The following is a 19,864-nucleotide window of genomic DNA, read 5'->3' on the forward strand; positions in this document are numbered from 1 at the left end:
TAGATTTCTAATGTGACTGAACTTGTGGAAAGTTTTACTGAGAGGATATAGGAAGAATTAAGAAAGCAAGGAAAGCTAATCAAACAAAATTGGGCAATGATTAACTTTAGGATAGGCAAAAAGCAAAAGAAACATAATCTCACTAGATTGAAATGCTCAGCCATGAATAGGCATATAAGCTAAATACAGGTCTTTGATTTAAGAAAAATTGTAATATTGAATGTATGGCAAAGGGAAAGCAGAGGGGATGGTAAGATTCTATCTTTTGTTAAGAGGAAGTCAATAAATAACGTTGAAAATTGATTAATCAAAAGGTAATAGTATATACAAATTCTTCACAGAAATGAAATATGTGTAAATGATACAAAAGTAGTTAAGTTGAAAGTAGTTATTTCTGACATGAAGGTCTGGAGAGACTGGGCTGAGCTAAGGCAGGAAAATAGCTTTTTTGTTGTTGTTGTTATAAGCCTTTTAGAAAGTATTTAACTTTTAAAATAATGTCCATGTTTTACTTTCAGAAATATAAAAATCAATTAAAAATAATTTTTATATGATATATACAGGCTCTTGAAAGAGAAAATATCAGGACAAGCACAAGGCCAATGATATTACATTGGTAGAATTTACGTTAACTATTCTTAAGAGTATTAAAAATAATTTCTAAACATGGGCAAATTTTCAAGAGAGAGGCGTTGATTAGTCTGAGTAGGTTGAGCTCTACAGTTTAAAATAACCTGCCTAGTGTAACAAAACTCTCACAAATGTCTGTAAGACCCCAGCCATCTCCATTAGGTTTAGTCTTGAGGGCAGGAACTACAATTCAACCTGTTTCTACAATGCCTGGCTCATAACAAGCAACTCAATAAGCGTATGGTGAAAATGGGGTGCAGGAACACTAACCACATGGACCACATGAATAACCGAGGTGAATAGGTGAGGCAGATAGCAGTTAACAATCTGGGAGGGCTCAGAATGAATTCTGAAGTCCTTCTCTGTTACTTATTAGATGTAGACTATAGATAATATGCTAACTTGGCTTCTTTTTCATAAAATAGTGAGAAATACTAGTTTCTGCTTCAAAAAGTTGCCCTGAAGATTAAATAAGATGGTGCACACAAAGTATTTCATGGTCTGATGCATGAGAACCCTAAATAAATGTCAGCTATAACTATTACCAAATGGAGACTCTTTAACTTCTTGTGTCAACTCAAACGACTGCTAGCGTAAACACTGGTTTTGTTTTTGGCCATGCAGGGCAGCTTGTGGGAACTTAGTTCCGGGACCAGGTATCTAACCAGGCCTCAGCAGTAGAAATGCCCAGTCCCAACTATTGGACCACCAAAGAATTCCCTAAATATTGTTTAGATGTCTACCTTTTGAACTGTGGTGTTGGAGAAGACTCTTGAGAGTCCCTTGGACTGCAAGGAGATCCAACCAGTCCATCCTAAAAATCAGTCCTGGGTGTTCATTAGAAGGACTGATGTTGAAGCTGAAACTCCAATACTTTGGCCACCTCATGAGAAGAGCTGACTCATTGGAAAAGACCCTGATGCTGGGAGGGATTGGGGGCAGGAGGAGAAGGGGATGACAGAGGATGAGATGGCTGGATGGCATCACCGACTCCATGGACACGAGTTTGGGTACACTCCGGGAGTTGGTGATGGACAGGGAGGCTTGGCGCGCTGCGATTTGCAAAGCGGGTCGCAAAGAGTTGGACATGACTGAGCGACTGAACTGAACTGAACTGAAGAAATGGCCAATGCGAGAGGGACTCTTTGACTCTCTGTATCCCTAGGAGCAGGAAATAATCCCTCACAGGAAAGGTGCACTCCGTGTATCTGGAGGTAAAAGGACACTCTCTGGCCAGAGACAGGGAATTCAGGCAAGAAGCCTAGTTAAACAAATCTTGTTACTTTAATTTGCTACCCCAAACCTAAACTGTTTAGATTCTTCACTAATCGAGCACTCAAAACTAAGTTTCTTTGTCTTGTCAATTTTTCACAAATTTATTGCTTCTCTGTCTAAAATTATAAGCTGCCTGCTTTGCCACTTCCTAGGTCCCATTTCTATGAGACCTCCCTCTGTTCCAATTAAAATTTAGGTTGTCTTTTTTCTCCTGTTAACCTGTATTGTGTCAATTTCATCGTTAGTCCAGCAATAAGAACTCAAAATAGTTTACCTAAAAATTTCCCCCTTCTTGACAAGGGCCATAGAGGACATGGTAAGAAGTTTGGGTTTTATCCCAAGTACAATGAAAAGCTAATATAAGGTTAAAAAGTACACGAAGAGCATGACCTGTTCTGTTCTTTTTTTTTTTTTTTTTTTTTTTTTTTTTTTTTTGTTGTTCTGTTCTTTAAAAGTGCCTTCCCTTTGCTAAGCAAGAGATGGGAATGGAAAAGAACATTAAGTAGGGAAACCTGTTAAGGAGGTTTATTAAGGACAGTTATTTAGGGTGGAGATAAGAGACTTGGATTAGAGTGGCAGGCAGAAGTGATAAAACCAACAGGTCTGCATTGGACAAGGAGAACAAAGGAATCAAAAATCTGGTGTCTAAACCAGAAAGATCAGGGTGGAGGTAAGGAGGGTTAGGGTGAAGAGTTTCATTTTGGATAGGTTCATTTAGATGCTGGTGAGCCATCTAAGAGGAGATATCAGACAACTGGCTATGCAGGATAAGATGAGCATTCATCTAAGCTGCAGATGTGTCGATTCCTTGGGGGAAGAAGGGAGGTTAATAAGCAGAGGAACACTTTAGGAGGCCTGCAAAATTTCCACCCCATCTGGCCATCATCACATCATAAACTACAAAAATATTTAGGTTCCTGTGGGCTAAGGATGGTCCCAAAGTGAAGTTCCCAGAGCCGAGTATAGCACAGCCCCATGATTCTTTATTTCCTGGGTCTGCGACCCACATCTAATCCGGTCGAGTAACCGTAAACACTGCCAAAACGCCCAAAGTACTTCTGCGGAAGCCGGCGGTCACTGAGCGCCAGAGGAGCTGGGTAGCGTTGCCTGCCGGGAGTTGTAGGCTGACGGCCGCGGGCGTTTGCGCAACCTCCTTGAGATGCCTGCGGGATTCTGCGCCACGTAGATTGAATCTGCAACAGCTACTGCAGGACCGTGGTTGGAAAACGCAAATCTGACCTTGCTTTCTTGCTTGGAATCATTCGGCGAGGACGAGTTCTCATCAATCAAAGAATAAATTAATAGTCCTAAAGTAGCATTCAGTGTCTTTTTTCCAACGCGGGTCTCCTGCATTGTAGGCAGACGCTTTACCATCTTGAGCTACCAGGGAAGCTCTTTTTAGGGCTAATTATTTCCTAACTATTCTTCAAGACGATTTTGGACGCTTCCTCCGAGAAAGGGGCTTGCTTCGGAACTCTCTTTTCTGTGCTTCCACAGCACTATGTTACAATTCTCTAATATCATTTACCATAACGGCTAGGTTTCCCGAGCGCTTACATAGTCGTTCTGGTCTAAATTATTAACCCTCACCAGTGAGACAGTTGCTATCAGTCCCATTCTGCAGGTGAGGAAACTCTGGCCTAGAGACGTTCTGTAATTTGAGCAAGACCACATCGAAGTGTGACACGACTCACGGGGAGTCTCCCACAAGAGAACGCGTTCCAGGGTGCCACCACGAGACCAGCGATTCACTTCCCCGAGGGCCACGGCCCGGGGGCGGGGGTCTGGTGACGACACCGCGTCCCATGGTGCTTTGCGCGCCAGCGCTGCCATTGGCCCGGCCAGTCGGCTCCTTTTTCAAATTGAGGCGCCGAGTCGTTGCTCGGTTTCCTGGGTTTCGGGCGGAGACTAGGTCTGTGATTCCAAGGCTCCGGCTGGTGCGGGGCCGACGCCGCGGTCAGTCACGGTGGCCGTGACTGGTGGATAGCAGTTTCCGCGGGCACGCCAGCACCCGGCAGGGGAGGAGGGCACCTAGGTCCGCGCCGGCCGCCCAGCCGCTCCACGCCCCACGGCGAGTCAGTGACCCGGCCTCAGGGGACAGTCATGGCGTCTCAGCCGAATTCATCTGCGAAGAAGAAAGATGAAAAGGGGAAGAACATCCAGGTGGTGGTGAGATGCAGGTAGGGCGAGCTTGCAGGGTTCCGAGCCCTGGGCTTTGCTGCCGGGCTCCTTCCTGCGCGGTCCGAGGAGAGGGATTTTGTTGGTAATTTTCTGAAGGAACCAGACCTTCCTGTTCTTAGTTTCCTGCGTTCTGTTCGAGAAAATGACACCAGGTTACTGTGAGGAGTAAATTAGTATTTTTGTTTTTTTTCAGAAGAAAGTATATTTGTATCTGAGTTTATAGTTTAAACTGCTATTGAGGAGAACTTCGTCGCTGTTCTTTAGTGAAAGGTGCTTTTGTTTTTTTAAATACTGTCGACAAGGATTTAGGTGTCATTATGCCACTCCTTGCAGCTGATCAGTTTGGAAACGACTGCACACCTACTAAACAGATGTTTTAGCACTTAAGTTGTTATTACCATCCTCTCCATCATCTCGAAAAAGTAATCATTTACCTCTTCACTTTGTTCTAGAAGCAATATTTTCTTAATCCTTAGTAAACAAATAAACATCTTTTGTTTTTAAGATTTAAGTTGTAGAATGAGTTTATGTTTTAAAAAATCAAGGAGACAACTGAAGTTGTGGTACATTTTCCAGTGGGTGGGTGACGGTGTTCATTCAGCTCTCTCCTGATTAGTTTCTGCATCATTTCCCAGCTTTAAAATGCGCTAGGAGTGGAAGAACATACTTGTACAATCTATTGCTTAACTAAATATTGGATTGATTTGGCTTTTTAGACGCCCTACATAGTTTGCTGGTATATGTGTATTTTGTGTGTCTGTTTTTGTTGCTGTGATATTAAAAACTACCAACTCTCAGAAACTTTTTGTAAATCCAAACGTATTCTAAAATTAAAAGGTTATTTTAAAAGTGTATTAACAAACTTTCTTAGGTTATTGCCTACACAGCTTTGGTGGCTTGAGTTGTATATATCAAAGGTAATAGCTAACTCTAAAGTAGGTGCCTGAGAAGACACTCGGTGGTAATCCGAAGTCAAGCCAATTACCAATTGCACTCTGGGGCCTCTGTTAATAGTTACTTGTCTTGAAGATTAAAAAACCAGCTCATATTCAAATGCAGACTTTTATATGATTTTGATCATTTAATTAAGTCAGGCAGTATTACCTTTTCTATGTGGCTTTATTTTCTTTAATTTCATTTTTATTGTTAAAAAATCGGTCAGACCTATAAAAAATTATAAAGAATATAACAAGCATGTATGTTTAGAAACAGAATTATTACAGCTAGAATCCCACTGTATCCCTCCGCATCCCTTTCTTTTACCTCAAGAGTTGAACATTATCCTGAATTTCATGTTTATTACCTCCATGCATTTAAAGCCTTAACTTAAAAGAGATTTCTTTTATCGCTAATGAAAAGTGCTTAGTGTCCAATGTTTACAAATAATTTCAGTACAAAGAGATGTTTTTCTTTTCAGATTAGCCTTTTCTTTTTCAAATAGCCCTCCTACTGCAAAGATTTCTGTTCTTGTGGTGGTGGAGTGTGTGTGTGAGTGTGCTCGATTGTGTCCGAATCTTTGCGACCCCATTGTCTGTAGCCCACCAGGCTCCTCTATTCATGGGATTTCCCAGGCTAGAATACTGGAGTGGGTTGCCATTTCCTTCTCTAGGGGATCTTCCTGACCCAGGTATTGAACCTGTGTCTCTGCCGTCTCCTGCCTTGGCAGATGGATTCTTTACCACTGCTCCACCTGGGAAGCCCAATGTGTCCTTGCTGCTGCTGCTGCTGCTAAGTCGCTTCAGTCGTGTCCGACTCGGTGCAACCCCACAGACAGCAGCCTACCAGGCACCCCCATCCCTGGGATTCTCCAGGCAAGAACACTGGAGTGGGTTACCATTTCCTAACTTTACTAAATAACTTATGCTCTTTAGGGTTATCAAATCTTTTCTCACAGGGCCCAGATAGTAAATATTTTAGGCTTTTCAGATTACATGTGGTTTCTGTCACATAATCTTGTCTGATTTTTTTCCCCCCAGTTTTAAACTTTTAATGGCAACAGTTTGTGATAACCTAAGAGATCAGCCTGAGGGGTTTCCTAGTAGCTCAGTTGGTAAGGAATCTGCCTACAGTGCAGGAGACCTGGGTTTGATCCCTGGGTCCAGAAGATCCTCTGGAGAAGGAAATGGCAACGCAGCCCAGTATTCTTGCCTGGAGAATCTCATGGACAGAGGAGCCTGGCAGGCTATAGTCCTTGGGGTCACAAGAGTTGGACACGACTTAGCAACTAAACCACCAAGAGATCAGCAAAATTTTAAGAGATGACTTCAGTTTTTGATTACAATGAATGCAATCTCTATGATAACCTAAGAAATCAGCAAAATTTTAAGAGATGACTTCAGTTTTTGATTACAATGAATACAATCTTTATGATGTTCTTGTATAGTAGCTATATGAATATTTATGGAGTGAATGAATGAATTTAGTGGACAGGACTGTTTTTTTAATCCTCAGTCTTTGTTTACCATTTTGGTTGTTTGAATTTTAATATGACTGTAGTGAAAGCATTAGTGTTAGTCGCTCAGTTGTGTATGACTCTTTGTGACTGTATGGACTGTAGCCCGCCAGGCCCCTCTGTTCATGGAAATCTCCTAGCAAGAATACTCTAGTGAGTAGCCATTCCCTTCTTCAGGTATCTTCCCACCTAGAAATTGAACCCGGGTCTCCTGCATTGCAGGCAGATTGTTTACTGTCTGTACCACCAGGGAAGGCCAACTACAATTGATGGTTTTGCTGGTGTCATCAGCAGCAACCTTGCAATTTCTAATTAAAGAAGTCTGGATAGGAAAATAGTTGGTTGACAGTACTCTTTATTGCAGTATAAGCAGTCCCTAAAGCTCCTTTGTGAAAGCTTTAATAACTTTTAGGAATGTGTGATTTGTGGGAATTTCTACTACTTTGCGCAAACAACTTGAATGGTATTCATTTGGTAACTTACTCACACATCCAGACAAGAGATTAGACCAGTTGGAAAAGCTTTAACCACAGGAGAGCGATTCTGCATACTGTGACTTTTGTGCATTGTTCGGTTTCAGTACATTTAACAAATGATAGCAAGACAAGATAGTACTTGGAAGTTACTGAGTTAGACTTGTCAGGATCACAAATGTGGCTTTCAAACATGGGGGTGGGGCATGCCAGAGGACTTTGAGGTATCCTTAACATAAATTGCGGTTTGGTTAGTCTAGTGATGAGGGAAAGATAACTTCCTGTTTGGCATTTCCTGTCACAGTCTGTGATAATGAATCGGAAAAGCGGACTCAGGGCAAGAGTACCTCTCCCTTTGGCTCAGATCTGTGTTAAGTATGTCAGTGTCTTATGGATGCTGCTCTGTGGACTGTGGTTCTCTTTAGCTTTCCTTTCCGTTCCCCTAAGGATGACGTTTATTAAGCAGTGTGATATAACAGATATTATTAATATTTGAGTGTCTGCTAAGCAGAGTAGTAGACGCTTGGGAAACAGTACATAGAACTTGTTTCCCTACATTTTGAGGTTGGTGCTGTTACCAACCTTTAAATTTTCAAATGAGGAGACGGACACAAAGGGCTCCATTGCCCAGGCAGACTGGATGAAGAGTCCTCATTCTATTGAAATGCCTAAGGAGGCATTTATCTTACTTCACATGGAGTCTTTCCCATCAGGCCTCCTCTATCCTGCTCTGTCCTAATCAAGGCCCCATTAAGTTTCTGCTGTAAGTTCCTACAACACCTTTTACTTCCCCTTACTAAACATCATCTCTCTTAGAATCACTTGTTTTATGTTCCCCGCTAGACCTCAGTGTCTTGAGGACAAACTGAATTAACATGTGTGAAACACTTGGAACAGTGAGTACCTGGCACGTAGTAAGTGCTCTATGTGTTAGTCATTATTTTAATATATTTTTCATTTTGTGCCAGTTATCCCTTGGCAGGTTAATATTTTGGATGCAAATTTGGCATGTTCTTTCTAATACATCATAACCTAACTTGGCCAGATTCTAGGAACAGTGGAAATAGAATTCTGAAAAATAAGTTTCACCTTTTTTTACAAATTAATTCTCTTAGTCTACTCCAAGAGCCTGTCAGAATTGTACATATCTTTCAAAACTTTTTAAACTAATTTTATTTCTGGCAGTTGAAACCCTTAAAATTCTGCTGTCTGCTTTAGCAGTGTCATTTAGGCCCCATTTAATCTCTGTCACCAACAGTGTGGTTAAAACTTCCCATTGTTCTTGTCTGAGATATTAACAAAAAATGTCATCAGTAACCTGATAACTAAGAGTTCTTAATTCTTAAGTGAACTTACTTACAAAACAGACTCACAGACTTAGAGAACAAACTTAGGGTTGCTGGGGAGAAGGGATAGTTAGGGAGTTGGGGATAGACATGGACACACTGCTGTATTTAAAATGGATAATCACAAGAACATAGGACTCTGCTTAATGTTAAGTGGCAGCCTGGATAGGAGAGGAGTTTGGTGGAGAACGGATACATTTATATGTATGGCTGCGGAGAAGGCGATGGCACCCCACTCCAGTACTCTTGCCTGGAAAATCCCATGGATGGAGGAGCCTGGTGGGCTGCCGTCTATGGATGGGGTCGCACAGAGTCGGACACAACTGAAGCGACTTAGCAGCATATGTATGGCTGAGTCCCTTAGCTGTTTACCTGAAACTATAACAACAGTTTTAATTGGTTATATATACCCCAATACAAAATAAAAAGTTAAAAAGAAAAAGAGTTCTTGAATAACCTTGTGTGTTTCATTTTACAGACCATTTAATTTGGCAGAGCGGAAAGCTAACGCCCATTCGGTTGTAGAATGTGATCATGTGCGGAAAGAAGTTAGCGTTCGAACTGGAGGACTGGCGGACAAAAGCTCGAGGAAAACATACACTTTTGATATGGTACTTACTTCCTAAAGTGCTGCTACTTCTTATTATCCACTAATGTAAAATTATCCTAGTATGTATATTTTTTGTAGGTTCTGGTGTAGTTAGAAATTTCAGTTGATCCTTTGAGTTGTCAAATGGTTTCTAGTGGGCTGGATAAGTTAATATATTAAAAACAATTATTAAGGAAATTTTGAATTTTTTTTTTTTTCAAGAAATGCCTTTTGTTTTTGGCTAGGTTTTTGGAGCAAATACTAAACAAATTGACGTTTACCGAAGTGTTGTTTGTCCAATTCTGGATGAAGTTATTATGGGCTATAATTGCACTATTTTTGCGTGAGTGAAACACTTTTCAAATTGATGAAAAGTTTTAGATGCATGTAATCATTTATTTTTCCTTAACACTTCTGTTAATTTTGACAGATATGGCCAAACCGGCACTGGAAAAACCTTTACAATGGAAGGTGAAAGGTCCCCTAATGAAGAGTATACTTGGGAGGAGGTATTTATTGTTTATATCAGACTTCTGTCTCTAAAGTGGCTCAAGTGCAGCTGAATAAAACTTGGTTGGATGCCTCTGTCTGAAATAGATCAGAGTACCATGTCAAATGTGAATTTAGGATAAACTACTAGTATAATGATATTAAAGTATATGTAATGGCTTCTGTTTAAGAAACAAAGTCTTACTGGGAGAGAGAGGAGCAATACATATGGTACAGTTAGATGATGAGAGAAGGGTCTCTTTGGGACAGAGAGTTGGAGCAGACTATTGTGGGAAAGTGGAATGTGAGTAGGACTTGAAGAGGAGGGCTTTGCAGTGAGGGAGTGAGTCTTGTAAAGTTAGCACAACCATGGGAACAGTATGGTACTTTGTTAATGATGACTTTGAGTATGAAATTAAGGTCACTGTATTGCTGAAGATTGTAGAAAGCACATAGTACATTTCACAAAGAAATGTGTTTAAACCTAAATGAGTTTAATGACTGATATTTTCCAAATTACCAACATTTAGGTAGATCCTTTCTTCTAGTGGTTGGGGCATTAACTTACTTTATGCATGGGTAATAGTGTTATAGAATTGTAATCATAGAAAATAGGGACTAGGCTTAAAGCACAGTTTCAAAAATAGAGTCTTAAGTTTTAGACATTTGAGAAACAACTCTAATTAGACATTTGAGAAACAACTTTGTTTATGTAGGAATTAGGGAATATACTGTTAGATGAGCCACTTTTCTGATTAAAGGAATGGTACTATGTCCTCATGAGAAAAGTTGGAGAGGATTATTGAACTTGGCTTTATAAGGAACTTGATTCAGTTGGTTTCTGTACAATGCTCAGGCATGAAGTAGCTGACTGGAATGACAGATTTGTGGAAGGTGTAAGGAAGAATAATTGCTATTGAACAGATTATTGTAAATGGCTTATAAATGATTTGGCTTCTCTAACATTAGTTTATTTAAAAATTTTTTTTAAACCTGTTTTGATATGTTTAAATGTACTGTAAAGGAGGCCCTTGTTATATATGTGTTTTAACTATTGCAGTAAATGGTATTCTTTAAGTCTTTATTTATATTATAATTTCAGGATCCTTTGGCTGGTATAATTCCACGTACTCTTCATCAAATTTTTGAGAAACTTACTGATAATGGTACTGAATTTTCAGTGAAAGTGTCGCTATTGAAATCTATAATGAAGAGCTCTTTGATCTCCTTAATCCTTCTTCTGATGTTTCTGAGAGACTGCAGATGTTTGATGATCCTCGTAACAAGGTAACTTGAGTCTTTGACAGTGAAATGTCTCCAAATGTTAATGTGTGATATTTTGAGAAATATATATATATTTTCTTTTTAACCAATTTAATGGGTGCTCTTCTGATATTTGGTCAGAGGGGAGTGATAATCAAAGGTTTAGAGGAAATTACAGTACACAACAAGGATGAAGTCTATCAAATTTTGGAGAAGGGGGCAGCGAAAAGGACAACCGCAGCAACTTTGATGAACGCCTACTCTAGGTAAGAAAGCCCTTGTTTCCCCCACTGCTCCATTTTGTTTTCAAGAATATCCAAACTTGGGAAATCAAACTGGGGCGTGTCCAGGGATGTGAGTCACACACCTGGATTGTGTGCTGGATTGCTTGCCTTAGCATTTGGCTTGAGGTTTATAAGGAGAGCACCAGGATTGGGAGAATGTTGAAAGGAGGACAAAGACAAGTTGAACTTGAGCAGAATTATTGTTTTTTTAAGTAGATTTCTTTTCCCAAATGAAATTATACATGGGAGCCCTGATTAAAATGTGGCTGGGGTAGTTGATTTGGCAGTGGGATACTCAGGGGCTTACCTCCTCAGCCTTCAGGAGATTTGCCCTGAGTACTTTTCTGGAGCCCCTAAGGATACTTCAAATACAGTTTGAAAATTTCTTATTTGAGTAAAGATTAGAAGAAAACCAAATGGCCTGTTTTTTTTTTCCCCCCAGCTTAATCGAGGTATAAATGACAAAATTTTATATTTTTAAGTTGTACAACATGACTTCTTCTCAGATGGCTTCACTTTAATGTAGGAAGACACATGATCACTAATAGAATACACATGGTCACTAATACAGGCTTTCAAGGGGAGAAAGAAGCATATTTGATAGTATCCCTTATAAGATGAATCCCAGACTCTACAAATGCACTTTACCAAATCAGAGGTGGTTTTTTTTTTTTTTTTGCTTGTCTTTGAAGGAAACAACAGAATGTGATTGAAAGAGTTGTAGATTAGGAGTTAGGTATTTGTGCTTAGTTCCAGTTCTGCAGTTACTAAATATGTTACTTCAGGTAGTTAAACTTACCTGAATGTCATTTTCCCTGAACTGCAAAATGACTTTGAGGTCTTGCTCTTTTATAGTTGCTCTCTTATAGTCGGACATTCTACAGTATGCTATAGCAATTACAATTGTAGCTCTATATAAATATGTGTGTATTTAAAGAAAGAAGAAAAATAGCATAACATGAAAGTAATCAGTATCATGGAATTATGGGTGATTTTATAATTTAAATGAAATTTCCTATAATAGCTTTCCATTAAAAATGGAGTTATAAACAAATCATAGAATGAAGTTTCCATTTGAATTAAATGTTTGCTTTATAACAACTTGATTTAGACTTTGGAAGAATGAATTTAAGAAAATTTATTTCTCTAAATACTTTTCTTTGAAATATAAAATTCCCATTATTCTGTAAATTTGAATAATTTAAAATTTCCTAATTTTCACTGAAGACTGGAGTAAAGATATCTTCTTATCAATGTATGTGATAAAGAAAAGAAACGTGATTCAGTTTTCCAAAATCAGAATTGACTTTTATGCTTAACAGCATTAATTCTAGTATCTTGAATTCAGTTCAGTTCAGTTCAGTCCAGTCGCTCAGTAGTGTCCGACTCTTTGCGTGCAACCCCATGAATCGCAGCATGCCAGGCCTCCCTGTCCATCACCAACTCCCGAAGCTTACTCAAACTCACGTCCACCGAGTCGGTGATGCCATCTAGCCAACTCATCCTCTGTCGTCCCCTTCTCCTCCTGCCCCCAATCCCTCCCAGCATCAGGGTCTTTTCCAATGAGTCAACTCTTCATGTGAGGTGGCCAGAGTATTGGAGTTTCAGCTTCAGCATCAATCCCTCCAATGAACACCCAGGACTGATCTCCTAGGCAAATAATGGTAGAAAAACATGACATTATATTTTATAATTCAAATCTATAGTTTATATTTTTCCTGTGTCCCTCCCTTTTCTGTTATTTAAAATAACTTAAATAATTTTGTAAAAATGACATGAAAAGTACAAATGAGAAAATTAGAAACTACTATATTCCAACCATCAATGACATTAACAAACATAATGTTCTTCATCAGATATTGATACAGAAAGGAATGCTGTCTTTGGTTATCTGTATTGTTTTTTATATCACTAAGATAAAAGTTGAGTGTCAGTATACAGCATAGGAAGGACTTTGGAAAACCTTGTAGTCTAGCAGTGATGACTTGTGGTGTTTCAGTGAACACTGCTATTTACTATTTGTGCTGTTCAGAGGAAGGACCTACCTGTCCCTGGTGACCTTCTCGAGGCAGAGCAATGTACTTTTAGGATAGTTGACGCTGAGGGGGAGTGATCTGGTGGCTTGCCTGATGCTCTTTGAGTTTAAGGTAATGATATTTCAAGTGGTTCTTATAAATAGGTCAATTGCAAGCCATCTCTTCTGACATACCAGGCAGCTTTTCAAACACTGTTCCACATCCAGCTTTCAGCGGTGCCTGAGGATTCTAAGTCATTTAAGCTGTTTTCAGGTAGCTTATCAATGGTTTCGTCTGTGCAAGCAGCAGGAGGAAGAAAGCCAAGACCTAGCATCATTCTATCTATCCAGTGTCTTCCAAAATCTTGCTGATATCCTCTCTGATACTGTCTTTCTCTACCCTGGTGGATGTAGATCTTTCTTTGCTGTTTTCATTATGTTATAGAAAGAAAACAAATAATGTTTTGCATTCTAATGATTGGGCAACTTGGTCTTGTTTTCTAGTCGATCCCACTCAGTTTTCTCTGTTACCATACATATGAAAGAAACTACAGTTGATGGAGAGGAGCTTGTTAAAATTGGAAAGTTGAACTTGGTAAGCATCAGCTGTAGTACCACTGTTCATTCCTTCAGTTTTTTTTTTTTTTTGGTAGTTTTGTGATGTATAATTAACAAAATTATGTATTTAAAATGTACAGTGTAGCAAGATATCCTTTCCCATGGCTGAGTAATATTCGAGTGTGTGTGTGTGCGCGCGTGCGTGTGCATGCACGTCATGTCACATCTTTATTCATTCGTCAGTGGGGAGTTAATACCTTGTTTATCATTAACAGTGCAGTGAACGTGCGAGTGCAGACATTTCTTTGAGAGAGTGATTTCATTTTCTTTGCATACATACCCGGAAGTGGGATTGCTAGGTCCAGTGGTAGTTCTATTCCACTGTTTCTTCTTTATCACCTCATAGAGCAGTTTGAAAATTGTGTATTTAGAGACAGTACTTCTGTAGTCACTGGGTTATTGGTTTTGTAGTGGGTTGTTACTTATAGAAAATGATTTTACTGGCTATTTAATGTCTTTATGTACAATATGAGAATGAAAGTCTTCTATTCCAAATCCATAGACTGAGGACTTATTTTTATTTTTAAAATTCAAGGTTGATCTTGCAGGCAGTGAGAACATTGGCCGTTCTGGAGCAGTTGACAAGAGAGCTCGGGAAGCTGGAAATATCAATCAGTCCCTGTTGACTCTGGGAAGGGTCATTACTGCTCTCGTAGAAAGAACACCTCATGTTCCTTATCGAGAATCTAAACTGACTAGAATCCTCCAGGACTCTCTTGGGGGACGTACAAGAACATCTATCATTGCAACAGTTTCTCCTGCATCTCTCAATCTGGAGGTAAGGTCTTAACTACCACTTTTTTTGGCTGTGCAGTGTGGCTTGTGGGATCTTAGTTTTTGACAAGGGATTGAACCTGGGCCCTCAGCAGTGAAAATTTGGAGTTCTGAACACTAGACTGCCAGAGAATTCCCTAACTATCATGTATAATATTTTTAGAGTTCACTAATTGGCTTCATTCATTCTATACTACAGTAAAAATAATCTAGACATTGTATGTGGTGGACACATAGAGGAGAACACCACTGAAAAATTGTCTTTCTCCTTCCTGGCAGTTTTCAATCTTAAAAAGCTAGTTACTTAGTTGTATTTTTCCAGTTTTCAAAGATAATTGCTGTGGTCATTAGCAGTGGATGGTTTAATTGAGGCCTTAGAAGTGGGTTAAGCAAATACTAGTGCTTTAGAGGCTGCTTAGAGTTCACTAAAGATGGGGCTGGATGTGGGGGTACCGGTAGGAAAACCAAGAGAAACAACAAAGATGGTAAAGTCTGCTTTAATTTTACTGGATTATCCTCTTTAAATGGAATTAGAAAAGCTTTTATAAGGTCTCTTAACTTCTCTTGCATTTTAAAAACTATTTTTGTTGAGAAATGATTTGTATACTATAAAATTCATCCATTGAAAGTATATAATTAGGTGATTTTACTATATTCATTGAGCTATGCAACTGTCACCAGAATCTAAACATTTTTATCCTAGAAGGAAACTCTGTAACCTATTAGCATTCACTCCCCATCAGTTTCTATTTCTAGCCCTAGGTCACTATTAATCTTCTTTCTTTAATGTATACCTTTGCCTATTCTGAATATTTTATATAAATGGAATCACACAATAAGTATTCTTTTGTGGCTGGCTTCTTTCACTTAGCATAATGTTTTCAATGTTCATTCATGTTGCAGCAAGTATCAGAACTCATTCCTTTTTGTGGGTGAATAATATGGATATAGGACATTTTGTTTATTCATCAGTTGATGAAATTCATTGAGGTTTTTTTTTTAATAGAGCTTAATAGCCTCTTGATGAAAGTGACACTGGAGAGTGAAAAAGTTGGCTTAAAGCTCAGCATTCAGAAAACGAAGATCATGGCATCTGGTCCCACCACTTCATGGGAAATAGATGGGGAAACAGTGGAAACAGTGTCAGACTTTATTTTTGGGGGCTCCAAAATCACTGCAGATGGTGACTGCAGCCATGAAATTAAAAGACGCTTACTCTTTGGAAGAAAAGTCATGATCAACCTAGATAGCATAATTAAAAGCAGAGACATTACTTTGCCAACAAAGGTCCGTCTAGTCGAGGCTATGGTTTTCCAGTAGTCATGTATGGATGTCCGAGAGTTGGACTGTGAAGAAAGCTGAGCGCCGAAAAATTGATGCTTTTGAATTGTGGTATTAGAGAAGATTCTTGAGAGTCCCTTGGACTGCAAGGAGATCCAACCAGTCCATTCTGAAGGAGATGAGCCCTGGGATTTCTTTGGAAGGGATGATGCTAAAGCTGAAACTCCAGTACTTTGGCCACCTCACGCGAAGAGCTGACTCATTGGAAAAGACTCTGATGCTGGGAGGGATTGGGGACAGGAGGAGAAGGGGACGACAGAGGATGAGATGGCTGGATGGCATCACTGACTCGATGGACGTGAGTCTGAGTGAACTCTGGGAGTTGGTGATGGACAGGGAGGCCTGGCGTGCTGTGATTCATGGGGTCGCAAAGAGTTGGACACGACTGAGCAACTGAACTGACTGAAGACTAAAGCAAAAAATTATTAGATTAAATGATATTAAAGTTAAAGACCCTGAAACTTGAAGAGTAAAAAATAAGGATGTTTTAAACAGTTCTCTGTTTTATTTATTTACTTAATTGGAGTATAGTTGCTTCAAGAACATACCTTGTTTTTAAAGGTTGGGTATAGTAGTAGTAATGGGTAAATGTTTATATTAGATATAACCAAAAATTATTATGTTATTGTATAGTACATTTTAGGTAACAGAACTACGTTATTCTCATATCTTCAGTAATTGGCTTTTTCTTTTCATCACAGGAAACTCTGAGTACATTGGAATATGCTCATAGAGCAAAGAACATACTCAATAAGCCTGAGGTTAACCAGAAACTCACCAAGAAAGCTCTGATTAAGGTAATTGTGAATTTTTATGGAGTAATATAAATTTGTTTGACAAATGTGAAAATGAGGAACTGAAATAGATAATTGTTTTTAAAAATTTATTAAATTGCCTTTGATAAGGCTTTTCATTTAATGGCTTGAACTAAATGCCCTGTGTGTTAAAATGCTTTTTCTAATACTAACAGATGATCTTACAAACTCTATCCAGTCAGTGTAATTTAAGTGTATAATGGTACTTCAGTACAGTTTTAATTAGCATTTCCTTAATGAATAGTGATAATCAGCATCTTTTCACATGCTTATTATCCATATGTATATCTTCATTTGTGAAATGTCTATTTAAATTGTCAGTTTTAATTGGGTTATCTTTTTATGAAGTTGTAAAGGATTGTTCATATTTTCTAGATACTATCCTTTATGAAATAATTTGTAAATATTTCCTCCCAGTCTGGCTTATCTTTTCCTTTTATTGGTAGTGGGTTTTTTTGTTTCTGTTGAGACAACTATAGATTCACATGCAGTTGAAAGAAGTAATACAGAGAGATCCTTTGTACATTTTATTAAACTATATAGTAAAATCACTGTAGGGATACCGTTAATAGCAATTCGTTGGTCTTACTCCTCAATTTTCCTAGTACTCATGTGTGTGTGTTTAGTTAGTTCTATACAGTTTTGTTATGTGTAGGTTCATGGAGTCACTACCACAGTCAAGATACTGAACAGTCCCATCTCAGCAAGGATTCCTCATTGCCCTTTTATAATCACTTCCTTCCCACTCTGACCTCCCGTCCCTAATCTTTGTTATCTAATGATCTATTCTCTATTTCTAAACCTTTGTCATTTTAAGAGTGTTATTGAATGGAATCATACAGTATGTAAACTTTTGGGGATTGTTTTATCACTCAGCATAATTCCCTGGAGGTTAACCTGACTGGTGCATATTAACAGATCTTTAGTCTTTAATGCTGAGGAATGTTCCTTGGTATGTATATACCACCCGCCTGCAGTGCAGAAGTCCCCAATTCAATTCCTGGGTCAGGAAGATCCCCTGGAGAAGGGATAGGCTGCCTACTGCAGTATTCTTGGGCTTCCCCAGTGGCTCAGACTAAAGAATTCACCTGAAATGTGGGAGACCTGGGTTCTATACCTGGGTTGGGAAGATCCCCTGGAGGAGGGCATGGCAGCCTACTCTAGTATTCTTGCCTGGAGAATCCCCAAGGACAGAGGAGCCTGGAGGGCTAAGGTCCATGAGGTAGCAGAGTCAGATGCAACTGAGCGACTGAGCACCGCACAGCATGGCACCTGTATACACCGCACAGCACGACAACTGTATACACCACACGTAGCTTGCTGTCAGATTCACCTGTGAAAGATGTATGGGCTGATTTCGGTTTTTCACAATTGAAAATAAAACTGCTTTGACCATACTTGTTTATAGTAATTTGTGTACATGTAAGTTTTCATTTTTCTGAGATAATTGCCCAAGACTAACTGTTGTGTTGTGTGGTAGTTGAATATAAGTTTTCTGTTTTTTTCTAAAGGAACTGCCAAGTTGTTTTCCAAAATCGCTGGGCTTTCTATTCTGTTGCATTGATTTATGTCTGTCCCTCACTAATACCACAGTTTTAATTACTGTAGCTTTATAATAACTCTTGGAATCAGACTGTTTAAAAGGAAGCTTGTATGAGTGAACGTCTCTTGATAAAGGGTGTCAAAATTGTCAGGATCTGAGAAAAACGACAGTGATTTTTATATTCATTATTTTTTAAAGGCCATGCTCGTTTATAAGCATTCATTTTATTTTAGACAGCTGAATTTTTGAACCCTATTGCTATTATTAAGTCTAAAAATATTTAACAGTAATTTATTATGATAAAATAGTCATTGTTTAAAATTCCAGTTGTTTTAAATAGGCAGTCACGTCTGTAAACAGTAGGATTTTGGTTTCAGCCCCAACCCCCAATTCCTTACAAGTTTTTGTTCTCATACATTGGCTAGAACTGCCATTTGTTGTCACCAAGCCGTGTCCAGCCCTGTTGTACTCCATGGACCGTTGCACACTAGACTCCCCATGGGATTTCCCAAGCAAGGATACTGGAGTGGGTTGCCATTTCCTTCTCCATCAGTGTAGACTTTTAATATTTTGTTTTAGGATCCAGATAAGGTTTGCCATAAATTAGTAGTTGGATTGTGAGGCTTGATAGAGTCAGGTTTTATCTTATTTCTATATTTTTGGCCAAAATACTTGATAAGTGGTGGTATATTCTCCCACTTGGAAGCACATAATATCTGGTTCTTTCCCTTTTTTTGGTAAGGGATTGATTATATTCAAATCACCTGATCCACTAGTTCTTCTTTAAGGGTTACAAAACAGTAATTTTCGAATTGTTCTTCCTTAGTTGGCTGCTGGGCCAACTCTGTAAAGAGGAACATTCCCTCAGCTCCCCAAGGCTGTAGTTCTTATAGGAAAAACAGGACAAATGCTTGATTCATTTCCTTTGACAGTTTGGAGAATAATGGGTTGGTTTCCCAGCTTTCTTAACATCATTATAAACTCATGAATTTAGAATATTTGTGCTAACAATTGTAGTTAATAACCTCACTGACGCTCACATTGTTCCTTCTCTGGCCATTGGGTACCTTTTCAGTGGGTTCTTGAGTCTTTTGGTTGGCCTGAGCTTCCTTCGCTTCCTTCCTATTTTGTTTTAAGAGATGTTCCAGGTTCATTTTGAATGTTTCTTGCCCCAGTTCCTTTTCGTGTGAGATGAGATTTGGAGACCAACCTGGCTACTGGGGGTTGTTTTTTTCTTCAGAAGCCTGTATTTTTATAATGAATGAAAGCTATTGACTTTATTCTAACCATATTAATATTGAATGAAAAGTAAGGTTGTGACTTTTTAATCACATATTTTTATGCTTTAAAAAAGATAAGAGGGCTACTTTGTTTTATTATAAATCTTCCCCAAACTGAATGAAAAAAAAGTGAAGTGCTAAAATGACACAACGTTCTTCTTGCATAGGAATATACAGAAGAGATAGAGCGTCTGAAACGGGATCTTGCTGCAGCTCGTGAAAAAAATGGAGTGTACATATCTGAAGAAAATTTTAGGTAAGCCCTTGGTTATGGATATTAATTTCTAAGAATGTACAGTATAGGGAGTGTAGTCAGTGTTGTACTACCTTTGTGTGGTGACAGTTGATAACTAGACTTATTGTGGTGATAATTTTGTAATGTATAAGAGTATCAAATCACTATGTTGTACACCCAAAACTAATGTAATATTGTAAGTCAATTATACTTCAATTAAAAATTATTTACCTAAACTATATCATTCATTTAATAACAATGT

The 19,864-nt window shown here is 38.8% G+C and overlaps 1 protein-coding gene and 1 long non-coding RNA gene across 2 annotated transcripts in view; one reads left to right on the plus strand and one right to left on the minus strand.

Annotated features, from left to right (window-relative positions):
- The first annotated feature begins 3,764 nt into the window (after positions 1 to 3,764).
- Positions 3,765 to 19,864, plus strand: part of KIF11 (kinesin family member 11) — a 41,490-nt gene continuing 25,390 nt past the window's right edge. The window contains 11 exon segments of the mRNA XM_004020034.5: positions 3,765 to 4,085; positions 8,836 to 8,968; positions 9,192 to 9,289; positions 9,377 to 9,455; positions 10,538 to 10,628; positions 10,631 to 10,722; positions 10,840 to 10,964; positions 13,501 to 13,591; positions 14,150 to 14,392; positions 16,431 to 16,526; positions 19,535 to 19,623. Of these exon segments, the coding sequence (XP_004020083.3) occupies positions 4,009 to 4,085; positions 8,836 to 8,968; positions 9,192 to 9,289; positions 9,377 to 9,455; positions 10,538 to 10,628; positions 10,631 to 10,722; positions 10,840 to 10,964; positions 13,501 to 13,591; positions 14,150 to 14,392; positions 16,431 to 16,526; positions 19,535 to 19,623 (1,214 nt within the window). The 5' untranslated portion in view covers positions 3,765 to 4,008.
- LOC105604230 (uncharacterized) overlaps positions 11,479 to 19,864 on the minus strand; it is a 53,261-nt gene continuing 44,875 nt past the window's right edge. Inside the window, exon 4 of the long non-coding RNA XR_009598099.1 lies at positions 11,479 to 12,632. This is a non-coding gene — a long non-coding RNA (uncharacterized LOC105604230). The remainder of the gene's footprint in view (positions 12,633 to 19,864) is intronic.

Source organism: Ovis aries, chromosome 22 (genome assembly GCF_016772045.2).
Source record: "Ovis aries strain OAR_USU_Benz2616 breed Rambouillet chromosome 22, ARS-UI_Ramb_v3.0, whole genome shotgun sequence".
Taxonomy (NCBI): Eukaryota; Metazoa; Chordata; class Mammalia; order Artiodactyla; family Bovidae; genus Ovis; species Ovis aries.